Here is a 15,622-nt window from a genome sequence, read left to right on the forward strand (position 1 = left end):
TTTATGGTTCTCATTGAATCTCAGTGTTAGATTATTCCTAAAGGTTTTAATCCTTTCATATGACAGACAAGCAAAGGTTTAAAAAATCTGCCTTGGATCTCTCACAATAGCTAGTTGACACTCAAAATAATGAAGAAATAAAGGAATAGAAAGATGGAGAAATGAATGACGAAGGATGGATGAATGATACCGAGATAAGAATAGAATGTGATCAGAGGTCCTTGTTTGCTATGTTTTTCATAATTGCTTTTCAGAGTCTTAGTCCAAATCCTTTTATAATTCCTCTCCCCCTCCTCCACCTCCATTCATGCTGCATCTCAACGCTGTATGGAAGAGCGCCGCCCTTCCATCGCCCCTCCCCTTTCTCTTCGCCCCGCCTCCGCCTCAGTAAGGCCCCGCCCCGCCGCCCGAGCTCCTCAGAAATGAATGGCAGCGTAGCCGCCGCGCCGCTCCGGGCGCTGATTGGCCGCTCGGTGCGGTGACGCGCTGGCGGCCGCGGGCGCACGCAGAAGGGCGGAGCGAGCGGGGGTGGAGCTGGGCGGTGGGGCGGGGCGCGGGCACCCGGGGGCGGAGGACCTGGGGAGGCGGGAGGCGGGAGGCGCCGGGGCCGTTTAAGCGGCCTCCCTCCCGCCCCCAGCCGCCCGATCTGGCCCCGGCCCTGTCCCGACCCCCATCGTGGCCCACTCCGGCCCAGCGGCTCCACCGGGCACGCAGGCGGCCTCTGGAGCAGCCCAAGCCCATGAGGGCCGTGCGCCCCGCCGCCGGTGCTGACGAGACGGAGCTCCCGGCCCCCGAGGAGGAGCGGAGGATCAATGCGGTTCAAGAATCGATTCCAGCGGTGAGAAGGCTGGCGCGCCCGTGCTGGGAACGGGTCCCCACATTCCGCCCCTTCGCGCGTGGGTCCTGGCTCCTCACCTGGGTGCATCCCGGTGGATCCCGCGCCCTGGCTTGGTTCGGCTCCCAAGGGATTCCCTGCCCTCTGTCCCTGGGCGATCCCCTTCCTCCGCGGAGCTCGCGCCTGACCTGGGTGGCCCCTCGCGATCTGCACATCCGGAGCCCGCTCTTGCCCTGGTTCCCAGGAATTCTCTGGTTTTGCCCGCCGGATCCCCATCCAAGCAGAGCTCTTGCTAGCCCTGAGGACCCGAGCCCCAGCCTCAGTGCCGCCCCCGCGAGTCCTCCCGCCCAGGCTTTGGCCTCCATCCTTTTACCCCCCGGGGTGGGGTCTCCCGGGGCGCACGGAATGAGGGTTGCTACTGAGTCCTGACGTGTTGTAAAGCCGGGGAGAGTGGCCTGGGTGGTTTGGATGCTTTGTCTGTGAATGGCCTCAGCAACAGGGAAACTGAGGCATGCTCATCTGGCCCAGCCTTCTCTGACCATGTCGGGGCCTCGCTGGGTTGTCAGGCTTAAGAGTGCCAGAGCCATGCTATTTTGGGCTCAGCGAAGGAGCAAGTGCAGAGCTTTCGAGTGCAGAGACCTGCTGTTGAGACGCTTGGGTTGGGAAACCAAGAGGAGGAGGAACCCAGGAGGCGCCACCGGAAGGCAGGTCGGCTGCTTCTTCACTGAAGAGCTGGTGGGGACGCCAGACCGCGAGGGGTGGGGGGTGCGCACCGCGGCCTTCACTTCTGCTGGTCTCTGCCCTACAGCAGTGGATGGAGGCCGCTGGCCCATAGTTCCCAGAGGAAGCTCTGGGCTTTTCTGTTTCGTTTAAGTGGGTGAAAGTTCACCCCTCCTGTGTTTGTAGTAACTCTCCATCCCTTTGTCTGAACAAGGCAGCCATCCCTATTCCCAAACCTTCACCACCAGCCAGCTAGCTTAGCAGGCTGTGATGGGGAACTTAAAATAAGACATACCTGAAATCTTCCAGAGAGGTTATTGTTGAGTTTTTAGGCACTGCCTTAATTTTACAATTTTCAAGTGCACCTTTTTCTTGCTTCCAGTATCTTCCTTCACTGCCGACTTACAAATTATACTTATCTTGTTCTTTTCCTGGTCCCAAAAGGTAAAGGAGCCAACAACCCCCGCCCCCCATGAGTTGTGGTAGTCTGTGCCATCAGGAAGGGGACCAACTTGAAGATTTGGCTTCTGAATATTGCTCATCCCTCAGGGTGTACAAAGCCTGGCACCATTTCCCAAATGGGAACTTCATATCAATGTTTCTAAGGGCAAAAGGGAACGAAAGTGTTCTGGCTTTAAAACCTTATATCAGAATTGGGGACTATAGGGGATAAGGGAGAATGTAACAGTGGTTCAGGCATGCTTTGTGAAGCTCTATGCATGTGGTTTGTTTGATTTGGTTTTACTTGTCTGCACATCTGTGTTCTTCCTGTTTTCAGAGAACAGTGGCTCTATTCTGTGAAACTACCCCTTCCCTATTTGATTAAGTTTGTATTTCTCTGTTGCCCCTTTGAATTCTTCTATTTTAAAGAAAGAACAAAAAAGCCTGTTTTATTTTTTGTTGCAAAAACATTCAAACAGTCCTAAAAGAAATGAAAGGGGAAAAAAAGCCCAACCAATTTCACTTAGAATCCTGCCTTCTCAGCTGATTGCACTACCTTCTTTTTGCTGGACAGTAATCTGTCTAGTTTTTATTAGCATCACTGTAATGTGATTTTTAGATTCTTCTATCCATTTAAAAATTGAAAATACAGGCATTTTCTTTTGGTGTAGTATAGATAGTAATTTTCTCAGCAGATGCATATTATTGTGCACTGTGGATATTAACAGTTTCTTTATGACATCTAGATCTACATTGATTTTGATTGAAGGATTGAGTGATTCTGTAATTTCTTGTTTATGATAGGCTAGATTGGAAAGCTATTTGTAAGCATCAATTTGAACTTGAAAATAAAACTTGCAAATAAAAGGTAATATAACTAGAAAGTCCTGATTTTTGTGATTTACACATTAAAATGTTGAGAATACTAGTCTACATTTTCTGGAAGCTGTGTTCGTTACACATCTTTCTGAGGATTCACTATAGTTGCAGGTACGTAAATTACACAAGAATTGTAGGGAGGGACATGCTGTCTTTCAAATAGTTCGTTCTTTTTCCTGATAGATCATTTAGACCCAATTGAAAAGCACTGGATTGCAGTAAAGACATTTCATTAGGCCACAGTTTGTAGCTATGCCTAAATTACAAGAACACCTTGCTGCTTTGTTCAAAATGAAACTTGGTGGTTATTGTGGCTTTGGGTCAGCATCCAGAGTTCTGCCATTCCTATGAAGGAGGGCTGTAAGGAAACAGACTGCTATCCTAACTGGAGGGATTTATGCAATTGTGGTTTCTCAAAAAACTGAGGATGTGAAAGATTACAGTGGGACACAATATTTTCTTGCTTATTTTATTGGTTTCCCAGTTGAGAATCCCAGTATGCCAAATCATACATATATAGTCATTCCTCACCATTCACAACATCTGACTAATGATAATAACTGCTAACATTAATTGAGTGCCTGTTGGTGCCAAGGCACTGTCTGGGTACTTATAGTTTACCCATTTCATCAACCATAACCCTTGAAGACAGAATTTTATACCCACTTAATAAAAGAACAAATAGGTTTAAAGAACAACAGAGAGCTTGCCTATAGGCACAGTTAAGAAGGGGCAGACCCAGGAGTTCAGTTTTGTGTCTCTCTCCCTACCACCCTTGTGGATAGCTCATCCTTTCTTTTTCTGTGTCCACTCTGAGATATGGATGTTCTCTTCCTCATCCCAGCCTTGTGAATAATGGTTAGCTTCAAGATTGAACATATGGGAAAGTATCTTATCTTGCAGTGTTAGAAGTCTTCCATGGGTGCCTGTTTTGCATGTTTTTAGAGCATTGAATCATAGGATTGGGGTGGTCTCCTTAGGTATGCCTTCTCCCTTCATTTAATAATGAAGTCACATTGGCATTATACACTTCCTGAACAATTATGCTCAGTTCCAAAGGGGAGCTAATAAATAGTAAGGTGCTGTGCCCAGGATTGGCCTAAGTGATGTTGAAGGGGCCCTTGGAGGATCTGTTGTCTCGATCTTTGTTTTCATTTTTTGAGATTCCAAGTTGCATTGACTGTAGAACTGCCTATTTCTCTTACAGAACCTTCTGAACTCCCAGGAAAACTAAATTGTGTTAAAATAGTTGAGCAGTAGTTGAAATGTCTTTCTATTCATTTATTCATTGAGCATTTTTTTTTTAATTAAACTTCATTAATAAGCTGGGCATTGTCCTTGGGATTGGAAGTGACATGGTGAACAAGACAGCCTTCATGGGATTGATGCCACAGTGGGGAAAGATGAAACGAAAAACAAGTTTTAAAAAATCTTACGAATTATGATAAAGTCTGTGGTTGTTGGGAAGGGCTGAAGTGACACTTTAGGTAGGAAGGTCTGGAAAAATCTCTGAGCAGGTGACATCTGAGCTAAGCTTGAAGGATGAGAAGAGAACTGAGCCTGCTGGGGAAGAGTTTTCCTGCAGAAATAAACATCCAGTGCCCTGAGGCAGACAAGACCTTGACCTGTTGAAAGAACTGAAAGGTGTTGTAGCTGCAGGGTGTAGCTGCAGGAAGGGAGTACCTTGAGATTGGAGAAGTGAAAACTACACTGCCCAGGGCTTGTGGATCAGGGACATGTTATAGTGTTACCAAAAGATAGGTTTTAAGTTGGGATAGGGTTGTGATGTGATCTGCGAGTTAGACTCTGTGGTTGCTGTATTAAAGAAGAGTCTGGGTGAGGACAGGCAGCAAGGCCAGTTATGAGGCTATATTTTCACAGACTTCAGATGTTGGTGTCTTGATTGAAGGTAGGAATTGTGGAGTTGTAGAGAGAAGTACTGACCTGGAATGTATTTTGAAGGTAATGATGTTGCACTTGGAGAAAGGAACACAGAGGAATCAAAGACAGCTTGTAGGATTTGATCATAGGCCTCTGAGATCTGCTGGTGAATTGCTAAGGCTTGTTCCGGATCCCTAATTGTTCTTTCCCTCTGTAGTTTTGCATTCTGTCACATGGGATGGCCACATAAGGACACTGGGCAAGGGAGAGGCAAGAGAGAATGTTGAAAGACAAAGTGAGGCAATGAATTAAAAAACCCTACTTAACTAATAATGTATTAAGTGTGGTTCCCATCCCTCTGACTAAATCACCTTCCCTCAGACCCTTCCCAGCATGCTGGTTACCCTTTTCTAAGCACTGGGTAACCATTAAGTTACTCTACTTTAACAGAGATGTCTTCTGTAAATGGGTACCTATTCTCCATAACACTTGAACCTTTCTCTGTTCTTTTTTGGAGGAAGAGATTAGGCACATGTGTGGGAGTTTATTTGCATTTTACATCTGCTTTTCCAGTTAGGTCTTAGAAGTAATTTCTTCAGAACACTGAGGAGGAGGCTTGATGGCATGCTGGTAGACCAGAGAGAAATGGAAAAATTCTATTAAAATTTTCTAGCAGAACAATTGTGCTGTCTATCCCTCTGAGCCCCAGACAGTGAAATGCTCTCAAGATACTTGCTTCTTACTTTTCCTTATTGCCCTAATCTTGTCCCTGTCCATCAAAATAGACTCCCTTAAGTCACTAGACAGGGGCTTTTTTTCTCTACAACTTCCTACTTATTTTTAACCCGAATTTTTCCAGGTGAGCAGGGACCATGCTGCCAAAAACATGGCTACCAGCTTCTTTGCTTATAGGAGAAAAATGTGAAAATCTATCCCTGATGCTGTGTAATGGCCTGTCTATTTTTAGATTGGGCTGCCAGAGATATAAATTGCTATCTTAGGCTGCAGCCTCTTGGTGGGTAGACAGATCCTACTTACTGCACCCTACATGGAGCATTTTCAATTTAATCTAACTTCAGCCATTTTGGAGCCTCACTTTTTACCCATTGAAATTCCCACTAGGCTGTGCTACTTGTAGCTCTGTTGTTATGTCTCAGGGTAATGATGTGGTAGGTCTTTCAATGCTTCAGACACTGAAAGCATTCTTCCCAAGAGCGTAATTATTTTTCTTTTTACTAATAAGAGCTGTATAGCAACACCATCATCCCTTAGGAAATTAGCAAAATTATTTAAAGAATTATCATGGGAGAAAAGATGATTGCTTGAAATAATTTCTCTATGTGTGAGAATAGTTTGGATAAATTCAGAAGTGCTTGCTGTAGATTTTTTAAAAATAGTTTTCAAGTCACCAGGTGGACAACATCAATAAGTAGATATTTTACTAATTAAATATCTAACCCATTGATGGTTCAAGATCTTCACTGTCCCAAATTCATCCCATAGTAGATATTCCACCTGAACTGTGTGTATGGGGTTGACAGAACTGCCATTTGGTTTTTATTTATTTGATTTAAGGATTTAAGGCCCTTCTTAATCAGGGAGAAAATATTGGCCAGTCTTTTGATCACCAACTGGGCCCTGTTTAGAATGGCTTGCTACCATGTTTTAGCCAGTTTTTGATAATATGGCTCTGCCATTTGGTCAGCCTGGTCTGGGTTTTCATCATGTCAACAAATAATGTGTGACTAGTCAAAACTTGTTAGTGGCAAAAATTTTTCCCCTCCTCCAAACTAGCTCATACAAAAAGACAATTTTATTGTATGAAACCTGTTGACCTCTGAGACCTAAGTGCTGCCCAGGGCTCTTTGACCCCTCTTTATTTCTGCTTTGCATCTACTTCTTTGTTCAGACAATTTTTTTTTTTTTCCTCGGGAGCGGTCAGAGTAATCCTGGATCCACCATGAAACCTGGGTGAATGCAGATTTAGGGGCATCCTCATCTGCACACTGAAATAGATGAGCACTGTCATCTCTTGGTCTTGTGTATTTAGGTTTTCATTCTGTTGCTGGTTATGATAGTGTCTGGGTACACAGGAAGTATGGAATTCCAGCATGTATCTGTATTGGTAACAGGTTTTAATATTTACATCCATATGCTAATTTGTGAGATATATAAATTTTATAGCCAGGATATCAGGTACTAGTCATGTGTTTGGTTTTTGAAGCAAACTCCTTTAATTCAGGAAGAATGAAGGTGAAAAATATACCTGCTTGTTTAGGTGGCCTAGAGGAAGCCAGGTATCATTTAAACCGTCTGCTGCCAGAACAGGTAACACAATATGGGGAAACTAGTTGGGCAAGCCTTTAATTGTGGGATGTAGGCTTTATAAAGATCTGCATATATAAAGCTGTATACATTCTGGGAGAGAAAACAGAAACCTTTCAAATACAACATATATCTTTTCATTTAATGACAACAACTGAAGTCCAGAAAATTCCCTTGTTTTTTTTCCTATTAATATTTAATATTAACCATTTGGTTATGACTTTTTTGGCTCATTAGGGATACCAGTTCAAGTGTTGAATATGGTTTCTGTTTGTTTTGGTTGGTAGAAGGTTTATCTTTTGAGTAAACTAAAAGAAAACTTCATTTAGTAGACCTGGGTATTTGCTTTAGGATCATTGGTATTACCCCAGTTTACATTTTTTTAATGGCTTCTGATTTTCTTCCTGTAACTATGTATTTTCACCAGTGACCTCTTCATTTAGAATAAACAGTCATTGCAGGCCTACCTTATTGTTCTTCCCATTGCTTTAAGCTTTATTCACATGATGGCTTTTTGTTTCTACAGTTTCATGAACCATCCAGCTCCAGCCAATGGCCGCTACAAACCAACTTGCTATGAACATGCTGCTAACTGTTACACACATGCAGTGAGTACATGTTTTCTGTTATTGCTGTTCTGCCCATAGGGTTCTGGTGGGAAGAAGGGTAATTAGCTCTAATAACCTCGGCATGATTAGTGGGGTTTACTCACCTCTGTGACCTTAGCTACCCAGAAATCAGCAGTGCGTCTTGTTCACCAGAAACTGTGTGGACATGGAGAATGCTTTGTGTATTCTAACCTGCTGTCTGCTCTATCCTCAACTTCCTTTTCCCAGTAAAATCATCTTTAAAAGAATAGTAATAAGTGAATCTCCTAGTTATAGGACAGCCAAAAACACACCTTGGTTATGAAGACTGTCACCCTTGGAATTGCCTTTTCAAGACAATCCAGCCATGCCCATTTGGCAAGGAGAGTTCACAATTTGTTCAAAAAAAAGATGCTTTTTTTTACTCAGTGAAATGAGGCACCTACATCCATCTCCACAGTGACCACTATTTCTCAGAGCGATATTATTCTGTATTGCTGAAGACAAAGCTGGATTTGATCACCAAGCTTTTAATTTTTTCCTTTAAAAGAGCAAAATATACATAGTATAAGAAACTCTAAAAATACTGAAAAATATTTTAAAAACAAAATGACTCAGAAACAAACTGTTAACACTTTGATGCATTTCTTTTGTGTGTGCATGTAGTATTTGTGGGTATGTATATATTTCCATAGTTTTCCTGTTAATGTCACATAGTTGTCATTTCCTTATGTCATTATAAATTTCATTTTATCTTTGATTTATTATTCCCTTTGCCAGTTGAATTTTGTGAGGCTTTTGAGGGGAAAACAGTGGCTGGGAGATAGTCTAGAAATGCAATATAGAAAATGGCCAAATGATTCCTCTAATGACAAGTGTTTACAAGCAGCTACTTTAATTGTCAGAGACAGTGCTGGTACAGTGTAATGGTCTGGGTATTGAGATATACAGCTCACCTTTAGGAATAATACTTATTTAGAACAGACCTAAAAATCCTTATACTTCTGAATATGTCACAAGTGAAGGAACACTTATGTAAGCTGAAATTAAAGAAAAACTGACAAAAACCTCATATTGTCTTTAGAACAGAAAATGTAATCTTAATATACAGATAATTGGATTTCAGAAACCAGTGGAGTGTCTAAAACAGATTAAAGAACAACCTTCTCTTGTCATCATTTTATTAAAGAGAGGACACTTTAACATAAAAAGTAAAATCCTCATGTCTCAAAGGATGTTTCATTAAATCAAGTAACTTTGTTTATGAGCATCTTTATGTCGTTGCCCTTATTCTAATTTTGCTCTGGGCCAATAAAATCTTTGGCATCTGAAAATTTGTACCAGTCACAACTCTCAAGATTTCATATTCTGTTGTAGGACGGCAACAGTAGATGTTGGGGACCAAAAAAAATAAGACCAAAAAAAGACAAAAAGAGTGCCAAAATATTTGTTCTTTATTAGGTGTGCTTATTTTAATAATTAATAAAGTGGGAATTTCTGGAAATTTTTACTGGGAGTTTCTGTATTATAAAATGCTTACTAGTCACAGCTACACTCATATAACTAGATTAGCATAGAGTAAAATTCTTTTTTTTTTTTCCTCTCTGTTTTTCCATATTTTTTATTCATGCATTATAATTATACACATGGTGGGATTTGTTGTTACATATTCATACATGCACATGATGTAACAATATTATTTGGTCAATATCATTTCTTGGTATTTCTCCTTTCTTCCCCTTTTCTTCCTCACAGAGATCAAAATTCTAAGATTCTGGCTTCTTAAAATTTTTTGAGTAGTTGAGCCTTAAAAGCGGATTTTTCTTGTGTACTTAAAAACAAAAGTATTAAAAATGAAATGCTGCAAAATTACTGTCATTCTGCAGTAACTCCCAAATGGATAGAATGAACAGATTCAAACTAAAAATCAGGACATGACTTGAATAATTGATTTTGTGTGTGTGTGGTGTTGTATGCATAATATTAGTCATTGACTTGATTCATTCATTGACCCTTTACTGAAACATTGGAATTTCAGTAGCCCATGGGGGCAATAGAACAGAATATTTTAAAATCTGGACCTCCGTGAGAAATCTAGGCATATGAGTGGCATTTGAACACTGTATTTATTTTATTTTATTTATTTTTTGAAGTACTGATTGAACCTAGGGGTGTTCTGCCAGTGAGCTGCATCCTCAGCCCTTTTTATTTTTACTTTTTTAAATTGTCCAGGCTGGCCTTGAACTGGGGCCTCAGCCTCCTGAGTTGCTGGGATTAAAGGCATGCACCAATGCACCTAGTGCATTTGAATATTTTAAATACCTATTCCAAATCAGATTAGAGAGTAGAATGAAATGTGCCCTTCTTTAATGAAATCAGGATAAAGAACATCTATTTTGCAACAGCTGAGTAATGTTGCATCTTTGCCTGCCTATTGGTATACACCTTGGTTGGCACAGTCCCTGGGAACAGTGTGCTTCCAGTGCAACAGCTAACCACTTCATTGTGCTCTCATGATTATTCAAGAAAGGAAAATGTTTCTTAGAAAATTATTTTGCTAAGCCTCTATTTTTAGCAAAAGTCTTATTTTCATGATGGCTAGGATGTTTACTTCTCATTACCTTTCCTCCAGTTCCTCATTGTTCCGGCCATTGTGGGCAGTGCCCTCCTCCATCGGCTGTCTGATGACTGCTGGGAAAAGATAACAGCATGGATTTATGGGATGGGCCTTTGTGCCCTCTTCATCGTTTCCACAGTATTTCACATTGTATCATGGAAAAAGAGTCACTTAAGGTACAGTGGATAAAATGCTATTTAAATAGGCCAAACTAGTTGACTCAGTGTATTGTCATCCTCCCAAACTGGCATGTTTTTAGTCACATGGGGCAAAGAGTGGACATCTTCTTGTTGCAGGAGGGCAGCAGTAGATGTTGGAGGGTCTAAAAAAGTGCTGTTTTGTAATCAGAACACTTTCTTTGGGTTGGACAGAGCATGAGGATTCCTCTCCCTCTTAGCGTCTAAGAAAGCAAGCCTTTGCTAATAACCACAAATAATAACTCACTGGTTCCCCAAGACTTAACAACTTATAATCCTTAGAGCAATTTTGTAATTCTATCTAGCACACCAAGGAAACTTACTGTAAGAAGCAATAGCCATGGGTTAGTGACAAAGCACATTGACTTTGGAGTCAGCAAGTGGGTTTTGAGTCCTAGTCCTGCCCCTTAATTTTGGGTAAGTCACTCAACCTCAAGGAGCTTCAGTTTCTTCACTGCTAAAATGAGAGTTATAATACCTGACTCACAAGTTATTGTGATAGATGAATAAGATAATGTATATGAAAATGATTGGAAAATTACAAAAGACCATAGGACTATGTGATGTAAGGAGATATATGACAGTTTGGGTTTACCATTTCGTGAAGTTGAGCTTTTAGAAAGAAGTTCCATGTATAGCATTTAAGTATTTTGCTATTGTTAGCTGTCAGGCACTTTGCAAACATTGCTGTGGCCATTGGCCTACCAACAAGAAGAAGACAGAAACATTCCTTCTCAGTAAAGGAATCATTTGAGCAACTTTAGAAGGAGCAGCACATTCAGATGGGGGTGGGTTGCTTGTGAAATAGCTTTTTAGTAGATTAAAACCAAGAGGGTAATTTTTTTTTTTTTCTTGAAAAAGGAGGAGTCAGAGCAGTCTAAGAGAGATTTAAAGTAATACTTGAAAGTACTTTTTGGTTTTATAGAATTTCAAAAAAATAATCTCAAAATATTCAAAAAATCTAGTATTGAAAAGATGTTTCATTTACAAGCAGGATTTTGGAGATGACTACTGATTTTGTCACATGTAGAATCGAGAGTAACAGGGCTGGAAGGATATTTAGAGATCATCTAATCCAAACTCCTTAATTTTAGTTGGGCAAACTGAGACTTAAAGAAGTAACCTGACTTGTCTAGCTCAGTGAAACCAGCAGAATTGGATCATCCCAAGACCTTTTACCCCTAAGCACTTTTTTTTTCTTTCTCCGTATCCTTCACAATACTGCATACAGTTTGCTGTCTGCTACCCTTTCCTATAAGGTGACAGTTCCCTGGGATTAAAATAAAACCACAGCAATGAATTTCAAGGGTTCTTTGGAACATGCTCATAAGACAACCACAAAAGTACCCACCCTGGCTCCTCAGGGCACACTGTCGAGGAGGCCAGTCTGGAAGCAGAGCACTTCATTATCATCTTGGCATATTCCAATGCTTGTGGTTGCCTCAGCAGACTTGGCTTTGATGTCTAGATTTCTGAATCAATAAAGAGTTGTAGATGCCTACTTCAGTATTCAGGGCCTCCTTGCCAGGGACAAGGAAAGTGTAACGAAATCAGACTCTCTTGAACCTCGAGGTAGCACTGGTAGAATCAAAAGCCACATTTAGATTTTTTGCTCTACATTAAATATTTTAAATATCCAAATAATGCCTTAATTTCAGTGGAAAAGAGAAGGGAAATATTAATATGTGCTAGGTGCTACTATGTGCTAAATATTTTACATGGCCTACATTATCACATTTAATGCTTCACATTCTATGTAAGAAAGAAATTACTTTCATTTTTACTTGTGAGAATAGTGAGAGAGAAGTGGGTGGCAGATCTTGATTAAGTTCCAGGTGTGGCTCCCTATTCTAACAATGTCTTGACAATCTAGAAAGCAGAATAAAAAAGGCCCCGAACCTTGCTAGGAGTTGCAGTCATTCCAGAAGTTTAGGGAAAATGGAAAAAAAAAAAAAAAAGTTTCAAAACAGATACTCCCTTTCCTTGGACCCTCTATCACATTTCTAGCCTTAAAGTAGAATTGTGTGGGCTGGAGTCCATGGCTACAATTTAAAGCTCCCCAGGTGATTGTAATACATAGTAGTCAAATTTGAGAAGCATTGATCTAGTGCTTGCTTCTTTAGATCTGTGATCTGAGTTACATTGGGGGTGAGTTGTAGCTTCCGGCCACTAAACTAAAAACCATTCCTCCTCACAAATGTATTCTCACTTCACTAACACAGGTCCTGATCAGTCTGTTGGGTCAATACTGTGTGGGGGGAGGTCAAGCCTAATGCTAGTGCTCCTTCAGATTGTCTTAGAACCTCCTGCACACTGAAGAGAGATACAAGGTGATGCTATGCATTTATACTTTTAAATCACTTCAGTAAAGGACAGATTCTGCTTAAGCCATTTTGAGTAGACATCCATGAGGCAGATCTTGGTGCATACATTTCCTGACTTCGATTTTGGAAAGAGGAACTTGCTTAGAAATCTGAGTGGCCACCCTCTTGTAGCAAATGCAATGTTTTGTGTTTTTGTTATGGCTTTTCCTAAATTACTGCATTGCCTTTATTACATCCTCTTGTCTACTCTGGGGTATTTAAAAATGAAAGCTTTTTAAAAGACATTCTAAACAGATATGAAGAGTGTAGCCTGAGTTCAGGGAGTGTTTGCTGAACATCAGGACCTCATGCCCTGCGCTGTGGGAAGAACTAGAAGGTGATCTGCTGTCAAGGAATTTCATTTCTCTGTTAGATCAGCTCTGAAAGAAATGGACAATATCAGAAAAGACAGATTTCATTTCTTTTAATCACTTTAGACTTCCTAATTATCATGGGGCTCTATTTCTGTCTTATACATGGTAAGAATATGTATTGTGTGAACAACCTGAAAGTCAATATAAAGCTTTTTATTTGTGGCTTCATAATATTAAAAAAAAAAAAAACAAGAGCAAGTTATAAATGTCATGAGAGACTAGAACAGGAATGGAAATCGCAACATAGTGCAGTGATAACCCATACTTTCAGTCTAAACATTTTTTTTTTTTTTTAATGCGGCTAACTTGTGTTTTCTTCCTTACCAGGACAGTGGAGCATTGTTTTCACATGTGTGATAGAATGGTAATTTATTTCTTCATTGCAGCATCTTATGCTCCATGGTAAGATAAAACTATTCTTGAAGGCAATATTTTTATGATTAGAATTCCTCATTTCTCTTTTCTTCTATTCCTCCTCTCCCTGCCCCCAGCTCTCATGCATATATCCCATTTCCCCCTGAAGGACATAAATATATGCATTTTTTCTTATTTGATTACTTGGGTCAGATTGTAGTTTTGAAGTGAGAAATATTGCTGTTTAGAATGAATATCTGAGAATTGAATTGTCTAAGAGGACGTGAATGCTATGAACTTAATTGTAGGTAGCATGTTCATTTTTAAACATAAACTTTGCTTTCTATATTCTTTCCATATACCTCTGCTGCTTTTCAGAACTTGAATTGTTCAAGTAAACAGTGCTGTAAATATATATGAGAAAAGCAAGCTTCCTTTTGAGATTTATGCAGCACATTCTCATTTCTTTGCTATCTGAGTAAGTGAACTAGCCAAATTAGTTAACTATTTAAAATACCTCGTATTCTCTTCCATTTCCTTGATCTTACTTTCCTGTTGGTACAGATCAAATGCAATCTTATGTTGCTTTGAAGCACATAATTAAAGAAACATTAGTTTTCCCTTATCAAGACATGGTTCAATTTTAAACACTCAGAAGTTCTTATTATGCCATCAATTGCTATAGTCATTAGAAAAGTAGACTTCTAGATTCTGGCTAATGTAGCCTCACTTGTTCCAAAGAAGCATAATTATCTGTTAGTATAAAAATAAGTGCTAGCTCTCTCCAATACATCTTACTAAATTATAGGTCTGATTCATATTGGAGCAAGAATGCTTGAATGCTTTTGTGAAGTACATTTCAATTTAAAATAAGTAAATAAGTAAAAAAAATTTAACTATGAGCTGAGGAATCAGGTATCAAAGTAGGCAGTTTATTCACATTTAGTTTAGCTATGCAAGGGCACCTTTTCCATTTGAAAATATTAATTTTATAGTCATAGACAATTAGAGCATTTTTTTCATATTCTTAATATGACACTATTACAGATGAATCCGAAACATTTTAAAATTCAGACCTCACAATGGTCCGCAGTTAAATTCTAACAGAATATCTTCCATCACACATGTTGGGATAATTCTTCTCATGTTTCATCTTGGCAGAGAGCTAGGTAATGGAGACATGTTGTCTGTGTATTAGGTATCTGCTATGGGTATGTGATTCTGGCTCAGAAATTTGTTCAGGTTTCTCATGGAGCTTTGTAAGCAATTCACTCCCCAAAACATGCTCAGAAATAAAAAGACAAGTATCCTTTACCCCAGTCTGCACTCCTAGGCAAATTCAGGCATGACAGGTGTGCTGGGACTCACTTCTGCTTGTCTGTTCTTAGTTGGTTCTCTTTTTAAATCATGCTAGAACTTAATTTTAAGTCTTACAGGTTGACCGAGAATTTTATCTTTTTTAAGTTATTAATTTTACCCAAATTGCCCACCTGCGTCCTTATTGTTCTGATACCTTCTCTTCCTGCTCTTATCCTAACTATTTTCTCAGTTTTCAGTGATTAGAGGAAAACAAAAGTTCTGTGAATTTCCTTCATTTATCCCTTCTGTTCTTTGTTGTCATGTTTACGTTTGTAGGTTAAATCTCCGTGAACTTGGACCCCTGGCATCTCATATGCGTTGGTTTATCTGGCTCATGGCAGCTGGAGGAACCATTTATGTATTTCTCTACCATGAAAAGTAAGAGAAAATAATTTACGTTTGATAATTTTAAAATTAACTGCCTAAATTTTACCTGCATTTCAATACAATTTCCTTTATATTTGTACTTCAAAATAGTAGAAATACATAAATAGACTATATTGTTTTTAATAAATCTTTAGAACCACTTGGTATTCATTATTGGTGAACAGATTGCCATGGAAAGATATGAATGACATGTGTATGATATGATGTGGATGAGGGACAATATGGCCAAGCATTTTGGAATCAGTGGGACCTCATTTCTCATTCTAAGGCCAACTAGCCTTGTCCTCTGTAATTTACAGTCTT

The 15,622-nt window shown here is 40.0% G+C and overlaps 1 protein-coding gene across 2 annotated transcripts in view; it reads left to right on the plus strand.

Moving 5' to 3' along the window:
* Window positions 1-529: 529 nt before the first annotated feature.
* Window positions 530-15,622, plus strand: part of MMD (monocyte to macrophage differentiation associated) — a 36,674-nt gene continuing 21,581 nt past the window's right edge. The window contains exons 1-5 of one of the 2 annotated variants that reach the window (XM_081272314.1): window positions 530-838; window positions 7,608-7,689; window positions 10,301-10,461; window positions 13,547-13,621; window positions 15,209-15,310. In XM_081272314.1, coding sequence (XP_081128440.1) covers window positions 813-838; window positions 7,608-7,689; window positions 10,301-10,461; window positions 13,547-13,621; window positions 15,209-15,310 — 446 coding nt within the window. In that variant the 5' untranslated portion in view covers window positions 530-812. The remainder of the gene's footprint in view (window positions 839-7,607; window positions 7,690-10,300; window positions 10,462-13,546; window positions 13,622-15,208; window positions 15,311-15,622) is intronic. The other variant, XM_081272315.1, reaches the window with a different exon arrangement.

This window comes from Spermophilus citellus (genome assembly GCF_964194105.1).
Source record: "Spermophilus citellus genome assembly, chromosome: 17".
Lineage (NCBI taxonomy): Eukaryota > Metazoa > Chordata > Mammalia > Rodentia > Sciuridae > Spermophilus > Spermophilus citellus.